This window comes from Oryzias melastigma, linkage group LG14 (genome assembly GCF_002922805.2).
Source record: "Oryzias melastigma strain HK-1 linkage group LG14, ASM292280v2, whole genome shotgun sequence".
Lineage (NCBI taxonomy): Eukaryota > Metazoa > Chordata > Actinopteri > Beloniformes > Adrianichthyidae > Oryzias > Oryzias melastigma.
Genome location: NC_050525.1, coordinates 23,196,128 through 23,222,860, shown reverse-complemented (window position 1 = coordinate 23,222,860; position 26,733 = coordinate 23,196,128). Strand labels below are relative to the sequence as shown.

At 38.2% G+C, this 26,733-nt stretch overlaps 1 protein-coding gene and 1 long non-coding RNA gene across 14 annotated transcripts in view; one reads left to right on the top strand and one right to left on the bottom strand.

Moving 5' to 3' along the window:
- The window catches only part of tcf7 (transcription factor 7), a 69,262-nt gene that overhangs the window by 3,089 nt on the left and 39,440 nt on the right, over positions 1–26,733 (bottom strand). For 2 of the 10 annotated variants that reach the window (XM_024265593.2, XM_024265631.2), the window contains exons 4-12: positions 23,203–23,329; positions 17,198–17,285; positions 11,895–11,984; positions 10,571–10,690; positions 10,276–10,438; positions 8,328–8,435; positions 7,908–7,955; positions 5,093–5,141; positions 2,927–2,999 (exon numbers count right to left, since the gene is read on the bottom strand). In XM_024265593.2, coding sequence (XP_024121361.1) covers positions 2,927–2,999; positions 5,093–5,141; positions 7,908–7,955; positions 8,328–8,435; positions 10,276–10,438; positions 10,571–10,690; positions 11,895–11,984; positions 17,198–17,285; positions 23,203–23,329 — 866 coding nt within the window. Of the gene's footprint in view, positions 1–2,926; positions 3,000–4,756; positions 5,033–5,092; positions 5,142–7,907; positions 7,956–8,327; positions 8,436–10,275; positions 10,439–10,570; positions 10,691–11,894; positions 11,985–17,197; positions 17,286–23,202; positions 23,330–26,733 lie in introns of those variants that run through there. The other 8 variants (XM_024265640.2, XM_024265637.2, XM_024265622.2 and 5 more) reach the window with 7 other exon arrangements.
- Positions 11,902–22,493, top strand: LOC112142355. 4 transcript variants are annotated; one of them, XR_002918579.2, is made up of 5 exons: positions 11,940–12,262; positions 13,973–14,087; positions 14,396–14,464; positions 16,757–16,874; positions 17,201–22,493. It is a non-coding gene; the product is annotated as an uncharacterized LOC112142355 (long non-coding RNA). The 4 variants fall into 4 exon arrangements; XR_002918578.2 differs by lacking the exon at positions 13,973–14,087 and having other exon boundaries at positions 11,902–12,262; XR_002918581.2 differs by lacking the exon at positions 13,973–14,087 and having other exon boundaries at positions 11,940–12,267.

The window sequence follows — 26,733 nt, the reverse complement described above, 5'->3', positions numbered from 1 at the left end:
TCTTAATTTCATGAGCAGTTGCATTAAAAAGACATTTTTTTTGAGAAACTGAAGCTAAAAGTGTTAATTTTGGCAGAAACATTTATTTCTGTTAATGAATAAAAAATGCCGAACATTAGCTCGGTTGTCAGCAACGCTGCCTCCCACCACGGAGTTTGCGAGTTCAACTCCCGGTTACGGAAAGTATTTGCCCTGCGACAGACTGGCGACCTGTCCAGGGTGTACCCCGCCTTCGCCCTTCAGTAGCCGGGATAGGCTCCGGCACCCCCGCGACCCCGAAAGGGAAGAAGCGGACAAGAAAATGGATGGATGGATGAATAAAAAATGTAAATGTTTCTGTGTATTTTACGCTAGATTCTAAATCCAATTCACTGAACAGGCAATAAAATACTGTACATGTGTACTTTAACTTTTAACTTGCATTTTTTTTTACCTCCCAATAAATTTATGACTAATTATCCTAAGTATGATATGTATATATCTTTTGTTTTTCTTATTTTTAATAATTCTTTTTATTACTTTTGCATATACAAAAAATATACACCTTTAAAAAAATAAAATAAAACTTTTATTTTGAAATTTTCAGGAAAAACCTGCTGCCGTATAAATAAATTCCCTCAAATTTTGGGGTTGTATGAAAGCATGAACAATAAAAGCCCTTAGAGGTTTGACAGTGTTGTGTAAGCAAAGCCCCAGACAGGTTGAGTCACACCTGGAAGGTGTTGGATCTCACAGCAGTGACGCTGACCTGCTGGTCTTACTGAGGTGTCGTACTTAAAAGACGAGTCGTGCACCGCTGAGTGCAGCATCAAAGCGCCTAACAGGATCCCATGATCATTACCAGAATATGATATGAGTCACCAGGTTTAACCGCAGGGAAAGGCGCTAAACCATATTTAGACACAGAGGGAGAGGAAGGGAGCAGGACTGCAACAGAAAGTGATTTCTAAATGTCAGAGTTCACCATCAAAAGGCGCCTCTCACCACATCGCATGAATGGAGAAAGTTGAAAGCAGATGGGCTTAAGAATGCCGTCAAAATGCAACGCTGCAGGGAGTGTGTGTGTGTCTGGGTGTGTGTTGAACTGTGGTGATAAGGATTTGCTCAAACCACACTCAGCCCTCTTTGTTCTCTTAAAAACCGAAACACTCAGATTTCCATGACGTGGTAGTGGGGAAGACGACGGGGTTGCTACACTTCTGTGGCGGTAGAACGTCTTTCTGCAGAACCACACACATTCCCGAGTCCTGCTGTGATGCAGTCGGGGTGCAAGCACACAAACAGAACTCACAGCAACACAACTGAAGAGTTTTTAAGAAAAAAAAATTAAGTTTGAGCTCAGACTTCAGGGTTTGTGGCCGTTCTTTGAAAGACTTTCTACAATAATAATTGTTTAATGATAATAAATGATGTCCCTTCAAAAATGTTTAATCTAAGAATCATTTTTAAACTGGTTGCATAAAAAAATATGAAAACTAGTTTGAGTTTCCGAGCTTCTACATATGACATAAATCTGCATGTAAATCCAAAATCTCTTTATTTTTTACTCTAAATATTAAACTAAATTTAAGAAAATAGGTTAACAGATCCTTTTTTAAGTCTAAAAACTTTTAAGCATAAAAACAAATTCATGATTAATTATTATGTGTTTAGGGGCGGGGCTCCGGTCCTTCTTTGTTATCTATAACAGTAATACGTCCAACTTAACCAATTCTAAAGCTAAGCTGTTTTTAATTTTGTCTTTTAAATTATTATTATTATTATTTTATCTTTTCTGGGTGTTGTTTCTCACTTTACTTTACTTTAAAATTATGATTTATTGTATTTATTATTATTACTATTAATATTATTTCTTTATTTTTATCTTTCTGGGAAGTTTGTGAAAACTGTATAACAAGGCTAAAATAAAAAGTAAATTACAAAAAATCATTATTAGGTGTTTATATATGTATTGATACATGTCTTTTTTTGGTATTTTTTTTGTTTTTTTCGTTTGATTGTTTGAAATAAATGAATTACAACTTTTACGGACATGAAAAAAAAACGCTAAAAAGAATAAACGACTTTTATTTTGAAATTTTCATTGCAAAAAGTATTACGTTCAAAAAAAGAGCAAATCTGACAAATATTTTTGTATGTTTTTAGCCTCTTAATTTAATCTCTGAGCATCTAAACTTGCATTAATTTCTCTTTTGGGAGGACTTGTGGAGAAGTAGCAGACAAGAAACACGGGATTAAACCTCGACAGCATCATCATTTTGGGAAAAACATCGTTCCCTGCCAATGAATCAAAAATGTAACCCTTTTCTGTGTATTTCCCTCTAAGAAAACATCCTCCATTGAGCTGTTTTTAACTGTGACAACACAGACAAGAGAAAAACAATGAATGAAATGATGCAGAAAATATGATTTCACTGTTGATTCAGTGAGTTTTTCATTGGTTAATTCTCAAAGAAATGGTTGTGTTGTAAATTCATGGATTTATTGCAGCAGTTTTCAGTGGCAGGTTAGTGACAAACACCATGCAGAGTTATCACATGACTTCTCTGGAGGCGGAGCTTGTGTGAGGCAGTTATAACTTCATTTATCCAGTTTTGTAAATGCAAATCCTGAGAGATAAAGACTCATTCCCATGAAAACTGACATGTCATTGTAGCCTTTATAAAGAAACTTAAAATGGAATTTTTAAATATTTGTGGCTCAAACGAGGAAAGCTAGAACTAAAAAAGTTTTTGATTTTGAATAAAAATGACATTATTAATTAAAAGACGATTGAATGTCTTTAACAGCAGATCAAAAGATGATTAAAATGGCACTTTAACGTTTTAGGATGTTGGTCATAACTGCCTCCACAGCTTCTCTCAGAGGTGACAGGAGGAGGACAGTGCAAATGGTTGAAAGTTTGGGGCAAAAGTTTGGTACAAACCTGCAGGGACCGCACCAGTCCGTTTGTTGGTTGAGGCCGAAGCGAGCCCGGCATTTCTTAGGAGAACCCGGGTCTGACCACAGAGAGCGGAGCGGCATGCACAAACAGGAGGAAGCAGAGAGGAGCGAGGAAAGGAGAAAAGGTTAGAAGACGGCAACAGAACTCCAGAACTCCAGAGCTCCAGAGCTCCAGAGCTCCAGAGCTCCAGAACTCCAGAACTCCAGAGCTCCAGAGCTCCAGAGCTCCAGAACTCCAGAGATCCAGAACTCCAGAGCTCCAGAGCTCCAGAGATCCAGAGCTCCAGAGCTCCAGAACTCCAGAGATCCAGAGCTCCAGAGCTCCAGAGCTCCAGAGATCCAGAACTCCAGAGCTCCAGAGCTCCAGAGCTCCAGAGCTCCAGAGCCGGCCAACGAGAAAAACAGTTAGTAGAAACGCAACATCTGCAATCATTGGCCCAAAAAGCAAGGCAGCAAACGAGGAGAAAGAAAGAGAAAACAAGCAAGAAAAAAATCTTCTCTGACTTTTAAGTCCACCTTCAAATTTTACAACTTTTTTTTTTTTTTTAAAAGGCGACTTTTTAGTAAAGGTGTGAATTATCACAACTCCGTCAGCGACAACTGAGACCTTTTGCACTGCAAAAAGAGTTCTGAAAATTTGAAAGAAAAAAAAAAATATAAAAAACAAAAAAAAATTGCCTTTGGGGTGTAAAATAGTCTTACCATGAATTCTTATTTTAAGAAAACAATTCAAGTAAATCTTTCTAAACTTTGCTTGATTTACAGCTTGTTCATGTTTTATTTATGGATGGGCGACTTGCAGGATCTCTGCAGCAGCTGTCCACTTCCAGTCCACGAAAGACTAGATCTCCTCCAAGTCTGTGTGTTTTCATGTGAGGAAACGTATTTTTCAGAGTTTTCCATCTTCTTATGCTAACGTAACAGACTATATTCATTTCTCTCTGTTGTTTTATGTTGAAATGTGACGTTTCATTTGGAGAAGAGGATGTTTGCAACGCTGTTTTCATTCTCCTTTGTTGTTCTTTCTGTGCATGACAATATCTTACAAAATGTAAGATAACAAATGGGCTTCTGGGAAAATAGTTTGACCTTGAGTCACATAAAGAGTCAGAATTTCTTTGATTTTGACACTAATGTGGAAATAAAGCTTCACAAAAAGCTCCATGTCATTCACTTTGGTTCTTTTCTCCTTAATTAATAATTTTTTTCCTCCTAAATTTATGACTTTTTTTGTTCTACACTTATGACTTTTTTCATGAATATACAACATTTTTGTAGAAAATTGACATTTTCTTTTTTTGTAAATTAATGACTTTTTTTATTCTAAATGTATTTTTTTTCTCGTAAATTTATGGCTTTTTTCTTGTAAATTTACGATATTTGAATTAATACATTTACAACTTTAAAACACGTAAACTTACGAGAAAAAAAGTAATAAATTTAGTCAATGACTTTTTAATTCATGAGTAATATGACTTTCTATTTATCAAACAGTTACGACTTTTTTCTCATAAATGTATGAGATTTAAAGTCGTAATTAAAAAAATGTTTGATTGTAAACTGGCCCTAATACTATTTTTACTTTCTTAAGATTTTTGGGTTTTGCAGTTTGTGAAATTACATTTTTGAGCATTCCATAGTGTTAAATAAATCAGCTGATTATAATAGACTGCAATACCCATCATCCACCTGTTCACACAGACAGATTTAAATGCAAAAGTTGCAAAAGATATGATTTATTTTGTTTGTTTCTATGCACTTTGAACTAAAACACTCCAGATTTCAAATTCCCAAAGACAAACTCAGAAAAAAATGTATGTATGTAATTTATTAAGACAATTTAAAAAAAGAAGCCAGAACCGGTCGTATTTATGTGTCACCTAAAACCAACTCAAACTCCTGTTCAGCTTTGGTTTTCGTGGAAGTCTGGAGCATCTCTCTTCAGCTCATCGAGAGTCGCGCTTCAGGATAAAAACGTCTGATTCCAGTTACTTGGAAAGTAGAGTGGGTGGGCGGTTTGACGTTAGAAGCACATCCTGCCTGCTGCAGGCGGCGGCGGCGGCGGGACGGAGCGCCTCAGAGCGCAGCTCTGTGAAAGTCACAGGATCTGAGTGTGGTCATCTGTCTGCAGAAAGAGCCTCGCGTTTACCTGTGTTGGAGTCCTGCTGCTTCTCCCTTTTTCTTCTCTTCTTCTTGCCCTGCGAGGAAAAACAGACAAAACCCCCAAAAAGTGAGAAGAGTTGTTGGGTTTTATAAATTCACCAGCAATAATATTATTGCGTAAAAGTCAAGAAATATTTTAATATAAAAAAATGCCCAAAATCTTAATGATTTGTCCCACGCTGTTGTCATTTATTTGAAAAAAACTTGTTAAAAGTCAAAAGCAAGAACCAGCATCAAGGTCAGGCAATGCAGGAGAAAAAGCAAGAAACAGAAACGAGAAACCACGTGGCGCAGAACTCTGCTCATGCAAAACGCCGCGTCCTCCCAGAACCGGCGGCTGGACGGCCGAGCCGATCCAAAAAGCTCCTTTTGGTTGAAGCGTTTGTTCTGCTGGGTGGATCTAGAAAGGTGTGACTGTTGAGGTGAAGATCAGGGATCGGCTGAGGGTGAAGTGAGGCCTCATTTGGCTGAGATGAAGGATGTGGGTACAGAAATCTGCAGCCTACGCTTCGATGTCTCCCCTCCTCCGCTCGCTCTCAGGATTGTCTATGTGGTTACAACAACTCGTTTTGCAAATGAAGCTCTTTGCATTTGTGGGTGTCCGTGTGTGTGTGTGTGTGTGTGTGTGTGGAGGTGTGACTGCGTGTGCAAACACTGCTTCATGCGCGGTTTGATTTTGTTTGGTGACTTGCAGGAGAAGCCCTCCACAGGTGTGGGGGCGAGATGTGGGCTTTCAAGACCCATTCGCTGTTGTTGTTTTTTTTAAACTAAAAAGCCAAATGGGGAGTGCAGGCGAGTAGAAAGGAGGTTTCTGCAGATACCTACAGATACCTCAAGAAACAAACCTGATAGGGATCGTACCGGACATGCTCAGCTGATTCTGCAGATATCTGTTTGTTTTTGGCTGCTGCTGAACTTTTGCAGAGCGGTCGCTTTAGTCGATGCATGCATGCGCACCACACCTGTGCTCACGGTTATCTGAGTTCTATGGAAAGAAACAAGTATCAACCCCATTTAGGCGTGTGGAATTCTTGATTTGTGTGTAACTTAGGATTTGTGCGTGCATATTCCTGATTTGTGAGTTTGTAAGTCTTGATTTGTGCGTGTGCATTCTTAATTTGTCCGTGCTTTATTACTAATTTGTGCGTAAATTTGTATTTGTGCGTGTGTACACTTGATTTGTGCGTGCATATTCTTGATTTGTCCATTATAATTCCTGATTTGTGCATAACTTAGGATTTGTGCGTGTGTGGTCCTGATTTTTGTGTTTGTATTCCTGATTTGAGCATGCGTATTCAGAATTTGTGCCCAAATCCTAAGTTACTTACAAATCTGGAATTACGAACAAATATCAAGAATATGCATGCACAAATCCTAAATTATGCACAAATCAGGAATTACGAACACGTTCGTATTCCTGATTTGTGAGCTTGTATTCCTGATTTGTGAGTGTCGTATTCTTGATTTATGTGTAATTTAGGATTTGTGCTTGTGTATTCCTGATTTGTGCGTTCGTATTCCTGATTTGTGCGTGTATATTCCTGATTTGTGCGTTTGTAATTCTTGATTTGTGCACAATTTAGGATTATGTAATTTATAATTTGTGTGTACATAATTCTTGATTTGTGATTCATATAATACATTTTGTGCATAAGTTCAAAAATTATAAAATAAAAAAAAAATACAATTTACCCATTAACAAATTGACAACAGTTTTACACTAATTACACATGCAAATCTTTAAATATTACACACCAAGCACTCGTTACAAACACACAAAACCTCAGTTACGCACAAATCTGTGGTGAGACTCAGAGATTCATCCATAAGTGATGCATTTAAATGCTACTAGAATTCTCGATCATCAGAGTTTTCTTATCAGCTGCTTTGAACTTGGATTGTAAATAATATACGTTAAAGCTTGACATTTTGCCACTTTCTTAAACCCAATAATTCTAAAAAATTCTAACCCACATATCGTAGCTTAAATAGCGTAAATTCGAAAAAAGCTGATAAGAAAACTCTGATGACCGAGCATTCTAGTCGTATTTAAACACACCACTTGCGGAAGAATCTCTGAGACTTAAAGAGTCTCTCCACAGATTCGTGTGTAACTTGAGTAGTAAGTGATTTGTGTGCAATTTTGAAAGATTTGCGTGTGTAATTAGTGTTAATTTTCATTTGTGCATGTGTAAATTGTATTTTTTTTTAATTTTGTAATTTTTGTACTTATGCACAAAATGTCTTATAGGAGTCACAAATCAAGATTTACGAACACATTAATCAGGGCGATACTTATTTCTCTCCATAGAGTTCAGCCTAATGACATCACAGGGGGTTCTGCAGCTCCTGGAGTACCCAAAACGTGAAGAAAATGAATCTATTCCAGAGATTGTCCATGCATCTACAGAGAAGCAGCAAAGAAAACAGTGTGCTATGGACTAAACCTAAACCTATTTAACAGATGCTTTTAAAGGGATAACGAGTCCTTCGGCAGTGAGGCCAAACATGCATCCCTGCTCTGTTAGTTAGACAAAATGGGCGTATTTATACCTCTGTGTATAAAGGCAGTCTTTCTATCTTTCAGTCTTAAATTTGCAGAATGAGTCTTAGACTGACAACCAGAACATGAGCCGTACGTGAGGCTGGGAGTGTGTGAGTCATTCAGATTTCTCCTGGAAGTCGCATGCAAACCTCCCTGCACAGAGATTACCCACAAGCCCCTTTTTTCATGCAGCTCCTCACATACTCAAAAGTTTCCCACCACAGAGGTATAAATTCACCGTAAGACGAGTCCCTACCCAATCAGCTTTATTCTTTTCCCCTGCGACCCCGCTAAGGCCCGCCTCCTGCAAGAGTTCAACAGCAAACTGAGAAGTCAGAGGCACACAGCAGCCTAGATTCAGCACATCCCCACATCAGTCATCGTATTTTTGCATGCAGCACACAGGTTCTGGTCTCGCTATGACATATTGGGGTAACTCCCAGCTTTTAGGAGCTGCTTTAAGCCAAACTCAGTGTTTGACAATCTATACATGGTGCTAACAAAACAAACAGTTCTACTGTCTTCAGTTTTTGTCTGATCCAACCTCACTGTGCCCACAGCAACCAAATGATCCCAAACTCCTGACTGTAATTCAACTTTGAACACATTCATGCAGTGGCGGTGTGGAGAGCGGCAGGACAGCGGGAAGCAGGCGGGAGAACGGGGAAATGCTTACGTAGTTGTCTCTAGCGGACCAGGTCGGGTAGAGCTGCATGTGCAGTTGTCTTTCTTTTCTGGCCAGCTCGTAGTACTTGGCCTGCTCTTCCCGAGTCAGCGCGTGCCACTACAATCACAGGTCAAAACATAAACAAAACACTCGTGAAAACCAAACCTGATAGAAATATGTCAAAGATTCCCGTTCATTCAGGAGACATTGTCTGGAAGCTGAATCGTGGCGCCTGGAATACTTCTTCAAGACTTTTTCAAGTCTTCTTCAAATATTTTAAGTCTTCTTTAAGTCTTATATCAGTTTTCCTTAAATTCTCCTTCAAGTCTTTTTCAAGTCTTCTGCAAGTCTTCTTTGAGTCTCCAAATCTTTTTCAAGTCTCCTATAAGTCTCCAAGTCTTCTGTAAATCTTCTTTAAGTCTTCTTCAAGTTGCATTCAGTTCTTCTATACGTTTTTTTAAGTCTTCAAGTCTTTTTCAAGTCTTCTGCGAGTCTTCTTTGAGTCTCCAAGTTTTTTCAAGTCTCCTATAAGTCTCCAAGTCTTCTGTAAGTCTTCTTTAAGTCTCCTTTGTGTCCTTTTCAAGTCTTCTGCAAGTCTTCTTTGATTCCCCAAGTCTTTTTCAAGTCTCCTATAAGTCTTCTTTAAGTCTCCAAAAGACTATAAGTCTCCGATAAGTCTTCTTTAAGTATCCAAGTCTTCTGTAAGTCTTCTTTTAGTCTCCTTCAAGTTTTATTAAATTCTTCTGTAAGTTATTTTTGTATTTTTCAAATCTTCTGTAAGTCTTCTTTAAGTCTCCAAGTCTTTTTCAAGTCTCCCATAAGTCTTCTGTAAGTCTTCTTTAAGTATCCAAGTCTTTTTCAAGTCTTCTATAAGTCTTCTTCAAGTCTCCAAGTCTTCTGTAAGTATTCTTGAAGTCTCCTTCAAGTCTTTTTCAAGTCTTGATAAGTATTTTTTAAAACTCCAAGTCTTTTTCAAGTCTTCATTAATTATTCTTCAAGTCTTTTATGAGTGTTCCTAAGGTCTTCTTTATACCTTCTTAAAGTCTTCGTCCAGTCTTTAAGTCATCTTCAAGTCTTCTCCAAGTCTTTTTCACATATTTTTAGAGTAGTCTTGAATATTTGAGTCCTCTCCTCTTCAAGACTTCATATGGTCTTTATGTCTTTTTTAAAACTTCTGTAAATCATCTTCAAGTTTTCTGTAAGTCTTCTTTATCTTCTTCAAGTCTTTAAGTCATTTCAAGTCTTTTTCAACTCTTCGTCAAGTGTTTCAAAGTCTTCTTCTGTTTTACAAGTCTTATTAAAATAATCTTTAAGCTTTTTTCAGGTCTTCTTCAAATTTTCAAGCCTTTTTCAAGTCTTCTTTAGGTCATTTTCAAGTCTTCTGTAAGTCTTCCTTTTCTTCATTAAGTCATTGAGTTTTTTTCAAGTCTTCTTTAATCATTCTTTAAGTTTTCTATCAGTCTTCCAAGAGTGTTCTTTAAATCTTCCTGAAGTCTTCATCGGGTCTTTTTAAGTAATCTTCAAGTCTTCTCTTCTTCAAAACTTCTTTAAGCCTTCAAGTCTTCTGTAAGTCTTCTTTGTTTTCTTTAATAATCTTCAAGTCTTTTGAAAGTCTTCTTTGTCTTCTTAGTCTTTTTCAAGTCTTTTTAAAGTCATCTTTAAGTCCTTTTCAAGTTCTTCTGAAATCTTCAAGCCTTTTTCACAATTTCTTCAAGTTTTCTTCAAGTCCTCTTTAAATGTTCTAGTCATCTTCAAGTCTTCCATAAGTCTTATGCAAATTTTTATCTCAGATGCCATGATTCAACTTCAAGACAACCTGACAGAAACATTTATTTCTACTAATGTCTATAAAGAAAGCAAAGACAGGAAATACGTTTGTGGGATTTGACCTCCATCTTTGCTCTTTTACAGTCTGTTCATGCAAAACTCCTTTGTTTAGGTCGTGTGCATCCCTCACCCTCCGTCCTAAAATCTGATTGATGGCGGCGCTCTCCTTTAATGTGCACTCTGCGATCACCTTCGCCCTCATCTCCTTCATGTACAGCATGAAGGCGTTCAGGGGTTTCTTGATGACGGGTTTTTTGGGCTCCTTCTCCCGTTTGGTCTCCACCTGCTGCTTCCTGTTGGAGAAAAAAAAGAAATTATCTGACTCCAAATCTTGAGGATCAGCCAGGTGGGGACAGACAGATGGACGGACGGATGGATGGAGGGATGGAAGCGAGCTTGTCACAGAGTGTGGGGGCAATACTTACACATACATGCCCCTGTCGTACTGATCGTGCTCCTGTTTGCCTGAATGGGGCACTATGGCTGGGTGGGGGATCCCTGTAGGGTGCATGCCGGATGGTCCGAGCATCAGAGAGTGAGGAAACCTGGTGTAAAGAGAGAAGTTGGCAGAGGAGAAGAAAAAAGGGACAAAAAAATTGACTTTAGAGAGATGCAGAGTGAGGGTGGGAGATGAGACTGAAGCAGCAGCAGCAGTTCTGCAGAAGCAATGAGCTAGAAGGATATAAAAGCCTGCAGGACGATCACTGTCTGACTTATATATTGGTGTAATCAAACTGAAAGATGTATTTTTTACCATTTTGTCTTATTAGTTACTTTGTACATCTCTTATGAATGAGGCAAGATGGGCAAAGTTTAAAATATACGTTTGCAGCAAATAGATTAACACTTGTGACCACTAGAGGGCACCCAAGCGTCGCTGGAAAAGACAGGTTATCACTTTCAAACATAAAGTTTCCAAAAGCTGCAAGATTGTTTGATTAAACCGCAAATTATCTTCTGTAGTAAATGTTTCTTAGGTATAAAATCAAGATCTTTGCTTTGGTACCTTTTGTGTCAAATACCCGAAGCGTTTTGAAGCTGCTGGCAGCGAAAATAAAATAAAAAAAGATGAAAAAACACATAAATATTTGTTTTTGTCCTTTTATTTAAGCAAAAAGTGAAACTCTGGCTAATGCACAATTCATTTAAAATTATCTGTAAATCTTAATTAATTTAGAATTTATACACAAATAAAATACTCTGATTACTTTCTGCACAATAATCTTTTCTTTAAAGTTTATACATTTCATTGCAACAGTGTGCAGAAATCCCACCTATTAGACATGATGTGAGACTGTGAGACACAGAAAGCATTTTTGTGCTGCAAGCGGACTCACAACTGTGTTTGTGTGATCAGATCAGGGTCCAAACAGTCACATATCAAGTGTTGCAAAGCAAAACTTCATATTTCTGATACGTGTGTGCCAAGAAAATTCTTAAAAAGTTGAATTTTTAAGAACCATTTTGGTCAGATTGTGAGTTTTTTTATGATCAGGAACACACACACATAAAATAAAGAATAGTTTAAAGGCAGCAGGAGCAGAAAACAGCAGATTTTGGGGGGCAGCAACTCGCCTCCACTCTGGACTGGTCCTGATTACAGCACAATCACAACATTTAGAGCAGAAATCTGTGCGATCCGCGGTTTTTAAATGTGCTGTAACCAGGAGCTGAAGATGCGAAGCCTTTCTGTCAATTGTGGGATTTCTTTCCCCCCGCTGGCTCGGTCCAGCCTGCTGGCTGCGGTACCTGGAGTAGGATGAGGCGCTGGGGAGGTTGGAGGAGTAGGGCTGCCTGAATCCACAGGGGGACAGGCCAGGATAGACGGTCTGGCTCTGCCTGAGAGAGGGCAGCAGGTGGTCGCTTTTAGCTTTTTTATGGAAAAGTTTGAGCCTTTGATAAGTAGAAAGTTGGTACACCAACTCCTTTCAGCGGGTGCACTTCAATCCATAACTTTGGGTTAAAACAAGTTCCCCATCTTGACTGTGATCACTCGTCCTTATCTCCTTTGAGGCTGTAAAATGATCAACTGCTTAAGACCCACTCCAATGAAAATCCTGTTTTTGGTGATGCTCTTGTGGCACTTTTCTCATGATGGAGGACACACATAAAGAAAAGTAAGGTATTTCTTCATTCACATTACAACAGTTTTCTGGATTTTGGCTAAAAATAGCATAATTGTTTGACTGCTTAGTAATTTTACACACAATAGTGATTCTCCTGCTCCTTTCCGTACGTTTTTCAGCTTGTAAAAACTTAAAAAAATTTCAGAAGATTAGCCACAAGCCTTTAAATTTATTCATGGGCTATGTTTTCATCTTTCATAGTAATTTTATCTAAGATGTTAGCAAGATGCTAACGTTTTTGGCTAATTTGTTATCTACTGGGGATTTTTATGCAAATTTAGAGTTTAGCTTCTATTTTAGCAACATGCTAACGTTTTTGGCTAATTTAGTTTACTGAGGAATTTTAGGCTATTTTGGAGTTAAGCTAGTATTTAAGCAGTGTGTTCTAGCTTTTTTGTGGCTAATTTGGCATTTACTGAGGTTTTTTTTAATGCTAATTTAGAGTTTAGCTAATATTTTAGCAACAGGCCAACCTTTTTGGCTAATTTGATAGTTTTTAGGCTAATATAGAGTTTACTTTCTATTTTAGCATCAGGCTAACATTTATTTTTTACTAATTTAGTTTACTGAGGCAATTTTAGAGTTCAGCTAGTATTTAAGTGACAAGCTAGCTTTTTTTTTTTTTTAGCTAATTTGGAGTTTAGGCCATATTTAGGCAACACGCTAAATATGTTTGCAAAAATGGCATGTATTAGGGATTTTTAAGCAATTTTACTTCAAAAATTTTCAGAAATTAAGGTCAACTTTAGCGGTCTTTCATAGTTCTTTGATGGAATTTCCAGTCTTTTAGCAAGTTTAACATAGCTTTTGCATTTTCAGCAAATCCCTTCAGTAATTAAAGAAAATTGTGTCACCATCAAGCTTCAGCATCTTCAGCATTATTGCTGGTAATGCAACTTTTCTAGTTTTAATTAAAAGACCATTGGAAATGCTTTTGAAATAGCTCAAAAGTTGATCTAAAGTTAAGTTAAAAGCTCGGTTAAAAAAGATGCATTACCTGCGATTTTGCTAGTGTGAATGCTTTTTGTTGAATGTGGTCCTTGAATTTGATGAAGATGCGGAAGCAATGTACTTAATTGCTGAATAATGTCCTTAACACTGAACATTTTGATACAAAACTTGCATTATTTGCAGAAAGTATGCAAAGAATTTAAAGAATTTCTAGAAAATTGCATAACATTTTAAAGTGTACGAATACCAAAAGTACAAGCATGAATGTCCCGAACGTGCTGAACATTTTACATATTAGGTAGGTTTCCAAATGTGCAACAAATTTTAAAAAACTATTGGAAAAAAAAATGCAGAAATTGGATAACATTTTCAAAAATCGTAAAATGTATGATTACTAAAAGTACAAGTATTAATGTCTTGAATGCTCTGAACGTTTCGATACCATACATTTCAAATTGCATTTCTATCAAGTGCACAAAGTTTTTGAAAAGTATGAATAATTTTCCATTCATTTTCAATGGTGCAGAAACATTGCATAACTTATTATTAAAAAAACATAAAATATATCAATACCAAAAGTACAAGCAGTAATGTCCTGAACGAGCTGAACATTTTGATACCAAGATTGCTGAAATTGCTCAGTGTGATTCATTCACACAACTAAACCCGTTTAAAAAAAAAGAAAACTCACCTACACCAAACACACTAAGCCTAATAAACAATCCATCAACCGTTTGTTTGAGTTGGCAGCCGACGGAGGAAGCCAACTTTCAACAATCAGAATTACCCCAAACAACAGCTCCTCAATGATGACAACCTGACAGGATGGAAGAAAAAAACCTTCTAAAAGCATGACTGAACAGAGGTATGATGGGAATGAGGAGGAAAAGCTGCAGGACCTGCTCTTTTTGGGCAGCTTTACTTAGATTTTTTTTCCTTTACTTACATTGAAGAAACTCAGATGGCGTTCTACACAACTGATCTTCAAATAAATGTAAAATGTACTGCAGTATTTAAGTCAACTTTCAACATCCGTAACAATAAAGGATTGTGATTACAACATGTTTACACCCCAGCAGGCGCAATAGAAAAGCTGCATAACAAAAAACAAACAAACAAACAAAAAAATCTCCTTAATTCCTAAGATCCGCTTTATGTTTTGCTTCCACCTAGTGGAGTAGACGGACCTCAGGAGACGGACGGAGCCGATGTGGAGGACAGGACAGGAGTCCCCGGCTTCGAGTAAGAACTACAGAAAACAACAGCTTGACATTTAAAGACTAGCTCTTCCTTCAACAAAGAAGCTCACCACTACACAGGCAGATAATCTGGGTTACAGGGATTATCTGTTATTAATACTTGTGAAAATCCATACTCCACTGCTGTTGACTGAATGAGACAAAAGCCCTTGAGAAATGTGGAGGGGGGGGACGGCAGCTTGTCCCTCTCAAAACAGAGCTGGAATGCTTTCATTGCAAATCTCTGTGACATTTGATGGAAGACGTTAAGTTTTTCTGGATGGGATTTGTGCTGCACAGTTTCTGTAGGTTATAATAAACAGATTTGTGTTGCTCTGAGTGAGTGAAGTTCACAATAAACCAGCATGACAAGGAGCTGAACCCTGAAAGCTCTGGAGATGCTCCAGAGCTCGAAGAGCTTAAAGGAGTTCTGTTGGTGAGTCGCTGGCGTGGACAAATTCCACTGTTTGATTTGGAGATTACTAAAGACCCACTCCGATGAAAGTGGTATAGTCTAATGATGGAGGACATGTATAAAGAAAATTAAGCATTTCTGAGAATTTATTTACTTAAATTGTCATGAATCAGTATTTGACAACCAAATGTTGTTAGAAAATAGATCCATGTACGTTTTCGTTTTCCTTGTCTGAGCTGGAATCTGGTCAAAACTGGAATCTGGTCAAAACTGGATGTCTCCAATAATGCTCGCCATTACTGTTGAACTGATAATCTTATGCCTCGTTTCCACTGAACGGTCCGGACCGGACTGGACCGATCCACTCCTGGCTGGTTTAGAACGGTCCGGGCAATTCAAGCGAGCGTTTCTGTTCAATGTTGGACCATCAAGGTGCATGCAGGGTGTAGACCGAATGCGTAGCTTTGCGACTACAGCATTTCTCCATATTCGGCGTGTTCCCAACCCTCATGAATAAGAGGGGGGAAAACAAAGAATTTAATATTCTTTGCAAGAAGATTGCAGGAGGCGAAGAAGAATACAGTATGGATCTTGAGTCGGGAAAAGCGCTAGTGGGACGCTTGCTGTTGTCGTAAAACCTTTCCACCAATCAATGAGATTCATCGTATGATGGTCCGTTCATTTTTCTATGGACCTACAACCAACGGGGGACCAAAAATGGTTCGGCCTAATGGTTTCATTTAATAATAGAAACCCTCAACATACCGTACCGGTCCAGTCTGGACCGCTCAGTGAAAACGAGGCATTAGGTTGGGGGTGTGAGGGGCTATAAGCTAGTGGGAGAGCTCGCAGCAACGGGGAAGGGGGGCGGGGTTTCTCCACATCAACCCCCACAACAAAGGTGAATTTCTGATGAACTTTTGCCGAAAATTCTTCCCCTACCCCTCCATCTGCAGGGGCATTTGGAGGGGTAGGGGTGTCTAAAATTATTTCTTACGGCAAAACGCATAGGGACTTTTGACTGTGTATCCCTCTGTGGTAGTGAGTTCCTCGCCGCGCTGTGCCGCAGAGAAAAAAAACATTTCTTTATGGGGGTGTAATGTGAAGCACAGAAGTTTAGAATAAATGTTGGTAATGACTTTTTCTTTTTAGCATGAATTTTTAAAGTTATAAAACTAACGTTGTTATGTATTTTCCTAGCGCTAGCAGCTACGCGCTAACATAGCTGACCGGCGACTACTGATGACATCATAGTAACTTCCAAATTTGAAGACTTTGTGTATGTCTGAATTTCTTCCCCACTCACTATATAGTGTTTGCTATTTTATCGTGCCGTCCGAATCTATAATTCCAAAATTGAGTGCACTAGAAATGTCCCAGAAATCTTTGCAAAAAAGCCAGTGTGTATCGATGCTCACTACATTAGTAAAGGCCACAATGCATTGCAGTCGAACAATTTTTGCGAAAAAAAAGTGTTGAAATGTAATTTTTTAATAAGCCATCCACATTTTCATCATCAGAACACAGTGAATTCATACATAGATGATCAGATTTTCACTTTGCAAAATCTGTGACGTCATGACGTCGTCATGACGTCGTTTTGGAGGGCTAGATCAAAAGATGATCGGAGTGGGACTTTAGCGACCAACATTTCCCAGAATCCACCTCAACTCGGGTCAGACAGAAAGGTTCCTTTTTTATGTAAAAGTAGCTGCCTGCACCCCTTCACCGATGAATTCCTTCCTAATAAACATCCAACTTTATGTATCATCAAAGCTTCTGTTCACAGATGTAAAAAAAACCTTTGATTTTGGGATTGTGTCATTATTTTGGGTTGAAGCATTTATTATTTTTTTTAATCACTTTTTTTTTGCTCTCCAGCACATTCCTTTTGCTTTTGACCAGAGGCAACAGTTTGAAGTTAGCAGTCCTGAACAAACAGGATCAAAGTGGAGGGTTTCCATGACAACGATCTCAGAATCAGCTCGTCTGACAGCAGGTGAGCTGGTGATGTATGCTCCGCTGACCCAGGTCAGAGGGAGTACAATGGAGGGGAGGGATGATGGGAAGTGATGATGATTCATTTTAGGGAAGGAAAATTACTGATTGGTGAACTTAGACTTAAATAATGAGTTTATACATTTCTGAAACTGATCAGGTGAATTACCTTCAATTTAAACAACAAATCAATTCAGGAATTATTTTTTTATGTCAAAACTTAAAAAGAAAAGTTTAGAGTAATAGAAACTAAAATATTCATTTTTTTAAATGTGAAAATTATGTCATGTTTTGAGGAGAAGGTGACCTTTTTGTGGGACTCACCAGCTCATGGAGGGGCTAATCTGGCCGACGCCACCTGGAGGAAGGGAGTAATAGCCCGGGAGGTCCTGGGACTGGTGCCTGGGAACGCCTGCAGGACACAAACACACATGTTTGTAATCGGTGCTTTCTCATTTGCATAATGTTGCTTAAAACGCTATCGGACGACGGCCACTTGAAGCAGACTCGGCCGTCGGGTCAGGACCCTGCCCTGGGTCTGACGTGCTATTAGCGCCATTATGTGCCTGGGAACCTGCCATTAAAAGGCAGAGATGCTCTGATTGCAAACTGTGAATGCGCGAGGATCCTCCACTAAAGAGCCCCGCATTGTAAAATCCACGCCAGCCTTCGTCCTTCATCTTCATCCCGAGCAAAAAGGCAACAAAAGACGAGCAGACAGTAAACACGGCTCTCTGACAGCCTCTGCCTTGGTGCCCTTCAAAGGAAGTCATTTGTCAACAGGCAGCACCTAGCACTTACTGCCACCAGCCTGCGAACCTGTGTTTGCAGCGCAGGAATGCTCTAGATGACTGTAATTTGGCAGCGGCTCCGGGCCTGTCTCAGGACCCCGAGCTGCTATAAATCTGGATTCAGGAATGCGGCCAAGTCAGCTGACCTGCCTCGCCGCTTTGGCCTCCCCCCCTCTCCTCTCCCACCCTCATCTTCTGCGGCTGCCCTCTGACCCCGCTCGGTCCAGACTCGTGGTTTCTGCCCTCATTATCACCCTTCTTTTACCTCTGACCCCGCTTCTTCATCTTTCATTTCACCTCCCCTGATCCCTGTCTCCTCTTTTTTCTCTCCCAAAATTCTCCTTCAGAAAGCACATCTACAGTTTGGAAGTAAATTTCACCTCTAACCTACCGAAAATGTAGTGGAATAAATCAAAATATTTGACTTTGGTTGCATAGCTTAATTATTGCAGAATTTTGTTTTCAAATGAACTCAGACATTTACGAGCAGCTCAGATGTTCAAGCGCTTGTGGGAGGGGATTTTTGTGTCATAAAGAGCAGTTTTCCCAGCATGCATCAAACCCGCCCATGCAGAGGATTTTTTTTTTTTCAAGGTAAATTCACATTTTTTCAAAAAAAAATAACACAGTTGACACACAACCTATATGGAGACTAACAACAACAGCCCAAAACTTTTCGTCACAGAGTTTAGTAGAAAAATGCTGCGTCAGTCATGAATTTATGGAGAAAATGTTTGGTGACTCACAGTGAGTCAGTCAAGTATCAGGTCAAATCTGCTGCAGATAAAAGCAGAAACTCAAAGTGAACACATTTAGCATCACGTCTATTGCACTATTTTGGATTTTTTTTAGAAGTGTTCAGTGGCTGTGACATGGTTTATTGAGGAAAAGTTAATAATTTACTCTTTCTGCATGTTTAGTTTAACTCAAGGCGAAACAGAAAAAAAAAAGTTCCTATCAATACTCCACCAGATTGAGGCCTTGAGTGAATCACAACACTGCAAAAAGTGAAAAGAAATATTGGAATTGAAAGTAAAAGATACCTGATGTGGATACTGATGAATCCTTGAGGAAATTTGGCATCAAAACCTTAAATTGAAAGCTACGTTTGAGTCAGCTGTGATGGAAAACACGAGTGTAGTTTCTGGAAGTCACATTTTTACATCAGTTAATAGCGCTGTCTGCTGTTGGGAAACCTGAAGGGGGAAATTAGCAGCAGTAATGGGGCAGTTTTTGTTGGAATGCCCCCTTTTTTTTTTTTTTTGTTAAAGCTGCAGACTATCTCACGCTTGTAGAGTCGGTGTCTTGGGAAACACTTCAAAAGGGAGCCATTTGAATCATGCCGGCTCTGTGGGAGCTCGGGCGAGTTAAAATGAGAGTCGAGGAGACGAAAATAGTATTCCTGAGCTGATAATGTGCTGTCGTGGTTCTAACCACTGAAAGTGAAAGCGCTGCAGCTTCGAAGCTTTTAAATGACTTGACAATGAGCCTGTGTGGTGTACTTAAAAGGGCTCAAGACCAGAAAAAGCTTTGTAGTGTACAGTACAGGCGGTAATGACAAATCAAAACTTATAGCTATTTCTTCATAGCATCAAAAACTGCAATAAAATATGGATTTTTTTGCCCAATTTCATAATCTAGAATGATTTCTCCACACTATTTGTTTTAGTTTCACATATTTTGTGTTTTTAAGCAGAATGACTCATACTCTCGCTGTCAATTTAAAGGTGTGAACTAAAGAAAAGTGCAAACAGCTATTCGGGTCCCAGTTTGAGCATCTTTTATTCTATATCAATCTGTGTTTTCCATATTTTTTAAAAATTAAAGTGGGTTCGTTTTGCGTCTTTTCTTTTAAACCATTCATAAAGAAAAATCATCAAAATTAATTCAAAAACCTAAAACCACAAATGTGTAAAACGTTCTTTTTGAGCCAGCGGAGTGACCACGGCAGCAGAGTGCTGGCCTCAGGAGGTGTGAAAGCCACAACTTCCTGCTCTTCTTGGAAACTTTACTAAAGTTGCTTATAGATGCAAAAGTGCAAAGATGCTTTTAAAAAAAAGAGTCAAAAATATTTTCATCCAGACAATCGGAAAACAGTAATTTACAGCAGCAAATTACCTGCTTATTTATGAAAAAAGTACTGTATGTGCATCTTATGAATGATTTCATACAAATGTTTTTTTTTTTTTTTTTTTATAGACGTGATTCCCTAATTGAGACGATGCAACAGATATTTATTTTCTACCAAACTTCTTCTTTTGTTTGCCTGTGTCCTTGATGGGACACGCACTTTCTTACAGTAGATGCACACGTTTCACTTCTACTTTTTGGCTCTTTATTTTATGATCCATCGTCTGACCAACAGTCATAAGTGGAAAACAGTGCAGCCTGACGATGTTTTGAATCCCACACAGGGGACAGAAATGACTGGATGATCGACAGAAAGGGTCTGTGTAACCTAAATTTAAAAGTCTGCAACTTCAATTTAAAACTGCTTTAAGACGATCAAAATGTTACTTACAATATTTCTACAAAAGTAAATCTGCATGTGCAATCACAGCTACATTTAGACCTGATCTTGAGAAAGAGCTAAATATTTTTACTTTTCTCAAGCTTCTAATGCTGATGATGCTCAGGTAAAACACAGTAAGCAGTCACTTAGTAAACAATATTTAAGACAGCCTCTAGGTAAGATGTTACTAAAAGTCAAGTCCCATTTTTGGGCAGAAGTAAAAACAAAGAGTGGGCGGGTGTGAAAAGAGCACAGAATGGAAACCAAGCAGAGAGATGGAAGTTAGAGTCGTAAACATGCAAAAAAAAGAAAGAAAAAACAGATTAAAATAAGAAAATGTGTTAAAAATGAGAAGATTTTTGGATTAATGTAAATATTTTCTTTAGTTAATATAAAGTGACAAAGAAACAAAAAGATAAAAAAAAGTTAAGTTTAAAAATAAAACAAAATAGAGAAAACTGTTTTACAAAAATCAATTATTCCGTTTTTTTCAAGACTTTAAAGTTGGATTCTAACTTTCTCTATTACTAGATTAATTGGGAAATTAGAAAAAAATAGAAAACACAAACTGTGATCAAGTTTTAACTTTTATACCTTTAAAAAATATTAAAACAAAAGTCTAAAACTGCAAAAAAGAGCTTTTTGATCAGCTCTAGTCAGACAGAGATAGAAAGGTGTGTGAGCCCATGACATCATCAGTCTTACCTGGATCAGCTGACAAATGATAGATGTGAAGTAAGCTCCTGCATGTGTTATGTTTGAGGTGGGAAGGACACGGCAGATGAGACGCAGCGGCAGCAGCAGCGGCGGGCGGCCAGGTGTTAGGTGTGTGACTGTGTGTGAGGTAGAAGCAGGTGGCTCAGTCTGTCATTATCAGCTGAGTCACTGTGTTCGTGTCGGATGTGGACGCACAAAGTCTGAACAGGGAGGCGAGGAGCATGTGTTTGATGGAGGAGGGGGATTTCCAGACGGAGCAGGCAGGAGATGGCCTCAGGTCTTTTCTGCTTAATACCTAATCGCAGCCGCACAATACTTTCATTGTTCTCCGCTCTGTTTTCTATTGTTTTTTTCTCAGCCTCTTCATTCATGTATGAAAAAAAATCTACGTGTAATGTTTTAGCCGTCTCGTTTGGAGCAGCTGGGAGAAAAATCTAAATTTAAAGACCCACTCTGATGAAAATTGTGCTTTTAACATGCATTTTTCTGCCAATAAAAGTGATATAATATAGAAAAGTAAGCTTAAAACTGCATTTCTGAATATTTCTGTCTTCAAATCATTCTGAATCTGGAGAAAACAAAAAAGAATGCTTCATTCTGATGCATCCACTTGCAGACAAACAGATCCATGATCCATCTTTATTTTCCTCATCTGAGCTGAAATCTGGATCAATACTGTACAATTGGATAGTTCTAATATTTTGTTGTGCCAGTTGGGGTTGTGAGGAGGTATAAGCTAGTGGGAGAGCGTGTAACGGTCCCGCTCACAACTCGAAGGTGAACTATGTTCTAGAAAACAACACAGATTTTTTAATTTTCACTTTAGGCCTGAAAGATGAAATTCTATACTCAATTCTTTCACTTTTCTTCAAAGAAACAGAACTAAAAATCATAGAGAATAAAGTTTTTGTTTATTTTAGTTTTCCCGAAACAGTAAAAACCCTCCTTGGTTCCTGCATTCTTCGTCTTTCCTTTCTATTATTTCCTTTTCTATCATTAAGATGATCTTAAATTAAGATTAGTGTAATCTGTAGACATAATAAGCAGGTGTAAATGAGGCTCTCTGCAAAAATGTTTATGCTACATGCATAAACGGTGGCACGGATCATGTTTATGAAGCTACTTATTATATTCCTCCAGAACTCAACTTGATATCAAACCTAGACAGTTTTAAACTAAAAAAATACATTTTTAGAATGGCTTTTAATACTCGCATGTTGGTGCCATCTTTTTTTCTTATTTGTTTTTATTTGTTTTTATTTAATTATAACTTTTTTTAAAATGTGCTCATATTTAAAATGTTCTTTTTAGCACTTTATCACCCGGATGTAATTGAAAAGTGCTACACAAATAAAATTGTATTCACACTTTTCCAAAATGACATTTTTCATCTAAATTTGTCGTATATGTTTCACAGAGGAGTAACAGATTTGTTGCACTGATATAATTTGTTCACTGAAACACAGTTAAGACATGAAAAAGTAAAAAAAACTGCAGTACCAGTTACAGCCACTAGAGGCAAGCTACAAAACAGCTTCTGTTTAGCTTTTGTAGTTTTATGAGCAAAAATTACTCTTTATTTTATTAGCGTGTTGGTAAAGAGAAAAAAAAATCTATTAAAATTAAATGTATATTTTGGAGCTGGTCAATTCTGCCTTAAAAAGCAAAACATTAATGTTAGACTCTCAGTTTGAGGCTTCAGAAGTCCATTTCTCTTTTAGTGACTATCAGTGAGGTCAAAAAAGAAACAGAAAACACATGTACATAAAGCATCAGATGAACCTGAAAAGAAAAACTAATAATCCTAAAATATGATATTGATATATCATATTTTATCTACGTGTGACGCAGCCAGGTAGACCAACCGGGGTTTCCAGAGAGGCGAAACTCCCATGGAGGTTGGATGTTTGGGTGTGTTTGTTTGGGACTTCCAAACAGAGAGTCGTATGTTTGTATGTGCGGCGCTTGCTAAGCAGAACCTTGTGTGAGCTGCTGTGATGGTTTGTGCGACTGTCACCCCTAATTGTTTCCATCTTTGTGTGTCACTGTGTGCGAGCGTGTGTTTGTGTGTGCATGTGGTCGGGAGTCTCTTCAGAGGAGGAGGCCACTTCAGAGCCACCGAGGACCGCCGCAGGCGGACAAAGCTGAGGCTGCGTTCGCGTCGTGTCCCATTTTCTCTTTGCCTGTGTGCACATCTGGAAAAATGACTGTGCTTTTGTGTGTGTGAGTGTGCTACAGATGTTGTGAATGAATGATGAGCCGGCAACACAAATAATTTGCGTGTGTTCCACATGTATGTGTGTTCTCACCTGTTTTCTGACTCATGTCTGTGGGCAGGTGTGGGGGACTTGGGCTGAAGTGATCATTGCTGTAGGGCAGCAGGGACGTCAGCGGGTGCATCCCGTGGGACTGCTGAACCACCGAGACTTTGTTAGACTGTAAACAAAACATAAACGGGAAATAAAAATGTGTGCTTTAACCCTTTAGAACCATTCATATCATATTTGACACATTTCCGAGACCCCTATCTCATTAGCATGATCCAAACTTTCCATAAAACCCCGTTGTGTATAACTCGGTTAATGCTTTCTGCCTTGTAGTTCATCATCATTCCACTAGGGGCAGAAGAAAGGCGTTTCCTGCTCATTTTAAAATGGCTGCTTCCTAGAAATATCAAAAACAGTTTTGGTGAAAAAAGTTCAAACTTTTTTCACCATTTTTTTGCATGATAATAACTCATCTATTGTTTTTCATTTTTTTTACTTTATTACTTGTTTTGAAAAATGTCAATTTTTTTGATAATTATATATTTATAATATAATATAATATATATATAATAACATGTTAAAAATGTGTGTATCAAATTTGAGACAGTGGGTAAATAAAGTGAACAATCATGCCAACATTAAGCTAACATTGTTTTGAGCAAATTTATACTATTTATACTATCCATAAAAGATGGCAAAGGGTTCTAAAAAAAACTTAATTACAAAAAATGTGAATTTTCTGTCAGTTCTTTGATATAGTTGGCTTAACATGCTTGGTTGGCGTTCAAACTGAAAAAAGTTGTCTGAAAACATCAATTTTTTATAACACTAATTTTGCGCATATTTGCGTGTCTTCATTTGCAGTTTCACAGAGATTTTTTTAGTCCCGTGACTCTTCGTCACAGTCCAATGTTCTTTAATAAATATTTTACAACGAATGATCAGAAGTGTTTTTAATAGTATGGATCGGTAACAGACATAGACCGCGGGGGGTGGAGGGTTCTCTGTATTCGCGGATTTGGCATATTCGCGGATGCCTCCAGTCCCTAACTCCCGTGCATAATCGGGGCGGGGGGGGGGAATTACTGTAGATTTGTATACTAACAGAATTTCTTAAATCTTAGGTATATTTCCATTATGAGAGTCTGTGTGCATTCACATTGTAGTTAACTGCATCTGGATTCGCTTGCAAAACGATCTTTACTTCAGGGTAGGGCTGAGCGATATATAATTTTTTTTAATATCTTGATCATTTTTTTTTAAATCAGGCGATAATGATCTATATCACAAAAAAACAAATAACAATAGAATTATCAAATGTGAACGCTATGCTGCTCAAAAAAGAAATGTGTAATCGTCAGCAGGATAGTTGGATTTACAAAATCATTTCCTATCATGTTTTCAACATTTCAACATAACAGATGCACTGAAAATCATGCAACTAATTTTTTTAAATAACTAAGAAAATTATATAAATTTTATATATATATATATATATATATATATATCGAGAAAAGTTATATCGCGATATATATTGCTCTTGTCCAGTCCTTATTAAGGCGATCTTTCATTTTTGTAAAATTATCTATAAGCAACAAATGTTCAAGCAGCCACTTGAACGCACGTTTATGCAGACTTTTCATTAGAAGTGTAAATGTGCGCACTCACGCATAACTACACAAGTTTCTCCAATCGTTTTGAGGCTTTACCTACCAAACGCACGGCCCTTAACGGCGCTTTAAAAGTTAAATCAAGATGACTATACAGCTGTGACAGAAAAAGAAGCAAGATTTGCACCGCTTTGACATTTGCACCAAGCCTCTTCCAACTGTAGGGGGAGGTCTATTAAACAGTAGAAAAAGAAGAAAAAGAAAAAGCCCCTCCCTACTTGTCCAATGTGAACACTATGGGCTAAACATTATGAATGGACGCCAGTTGTCTGATGTGTGTAGTTTTAGGAGAAAGTTGTGGTGTAAAAGCCTTTTATCCACACATTTTTTACATGTTTGAAACTTCAAGTGCAGAAACAACAATAAAAACAGCTCAGAGACATCTTGTTAAGATCAGAAGTTTTAAAGTATATATATTTTTTACTGAGCTTTTTTCCATTCCTGCAATTTCTCATGTGTCTGGGATACAATACTCAACTGCAAATAAATAAAATATCAACTATAGGAAGGTTTGACGGCAAAAATAAACCACTTAAACCTTCTTTGATCTTATTCGGAATCACTGCAAATAAAAGTGCTAATATGGAGAAGCACTCAGCTGAGGAGGTTTTCCTTTTGGTCATTTGCTTGGGAAGGATCTCACGTGAAGCAAAGAAATGGAGGAAAACGCGTTCATGCGTGGACCTACACTTTGCTGGGGGGACATTTGCATCCGCTTGATGATATTCACACACAAATGAAATAAAACGAAGAAAGCTGGACGTTTGAAAAAAAAAGTGGTTTTGGAGCAGATGGGCTGTGCTTCGCTCCCATTGGTTTGGAGAGGAACAGGGAGGAGGAGGAGGAGGAGGAGGTGGAGGAGGAGGGCTATTTGATCGATAAGCCTTTGATGATCAAGTGAGACTGCGTGCGAGCTTGTGTGCTTTCATGTTTCTGTTTACAAATGGCTTTCAATAATTTACGTGAAATCCAGTTATTGCTAAAGGCTGCGAGCGTGCCGGCTGACATACGATATGTGGCAGCGCTTTGCAGGGCTGGACACAACCTAGTCATGTGTGTTCGTGCATATGTGAGTGAATAGGTCATTGTTTCAAGAAGCTGATAAGTTTATTTGTGTGTGCAGGTGACCTAAAAGTTAAAAAAATAAAAGTTTTATTTTGAATTTGATACGGAAAAAAGTGTTTGTGTGTGTGTAGCATCAGCACTACAGAGGGGCTGATCTGGTGCAACCTGCTGAGCTTCCTGCTGAGTTACAAAGTGAATACCTTATCACTTAAAGGCAGAGCTTCCACACGCTGGAGCCCACATTAACACACTCATACACCCCGCTCCCGTCGTATCCATCCGCATCTTTAGTCTATTGCCCAAACACAGAAAAAGCATCCTTGAGTGCATGCAAACAAACTACAAGGGTTAAAAAAAAAAAAAATGAATAAAAAAAAAAACCCACAACACCTCTGAACTCATGGTGTTAAAACAAAATGTGACACATGAGACGCTAAAGACGTACTAATAACTTGCTGATAGAGGTTGCCATGGCGATGGCTTATTCTACTAACAGATGGTTAAAGGTGATGCTACATGTGGACAACGTTGCATCATTACAAAGTCACATCGCCTCACAACATGGTCTGGTCCAGATCAACTTTACATCATGCTGCGCCGGCCGTACTTGGAAGGTGTTAAAGTTAAAGTTAGAGGTGGATCTTCTGAAACCGGCCGCTATAAACAAAGCTGTAAAGACGTGTTTGAAAAAGGGGCATATGTGCTACACCGCTGTGAAGTTTGAAGCAAAAATTGCATTCCTACCTCATGAAATTGCATCAACGGTATGAAATAAAAAAAGATCAATCGATTTCTATGAGGGGAAAAACAAATCAAAGCAAATCTCTTTAAATGTGCA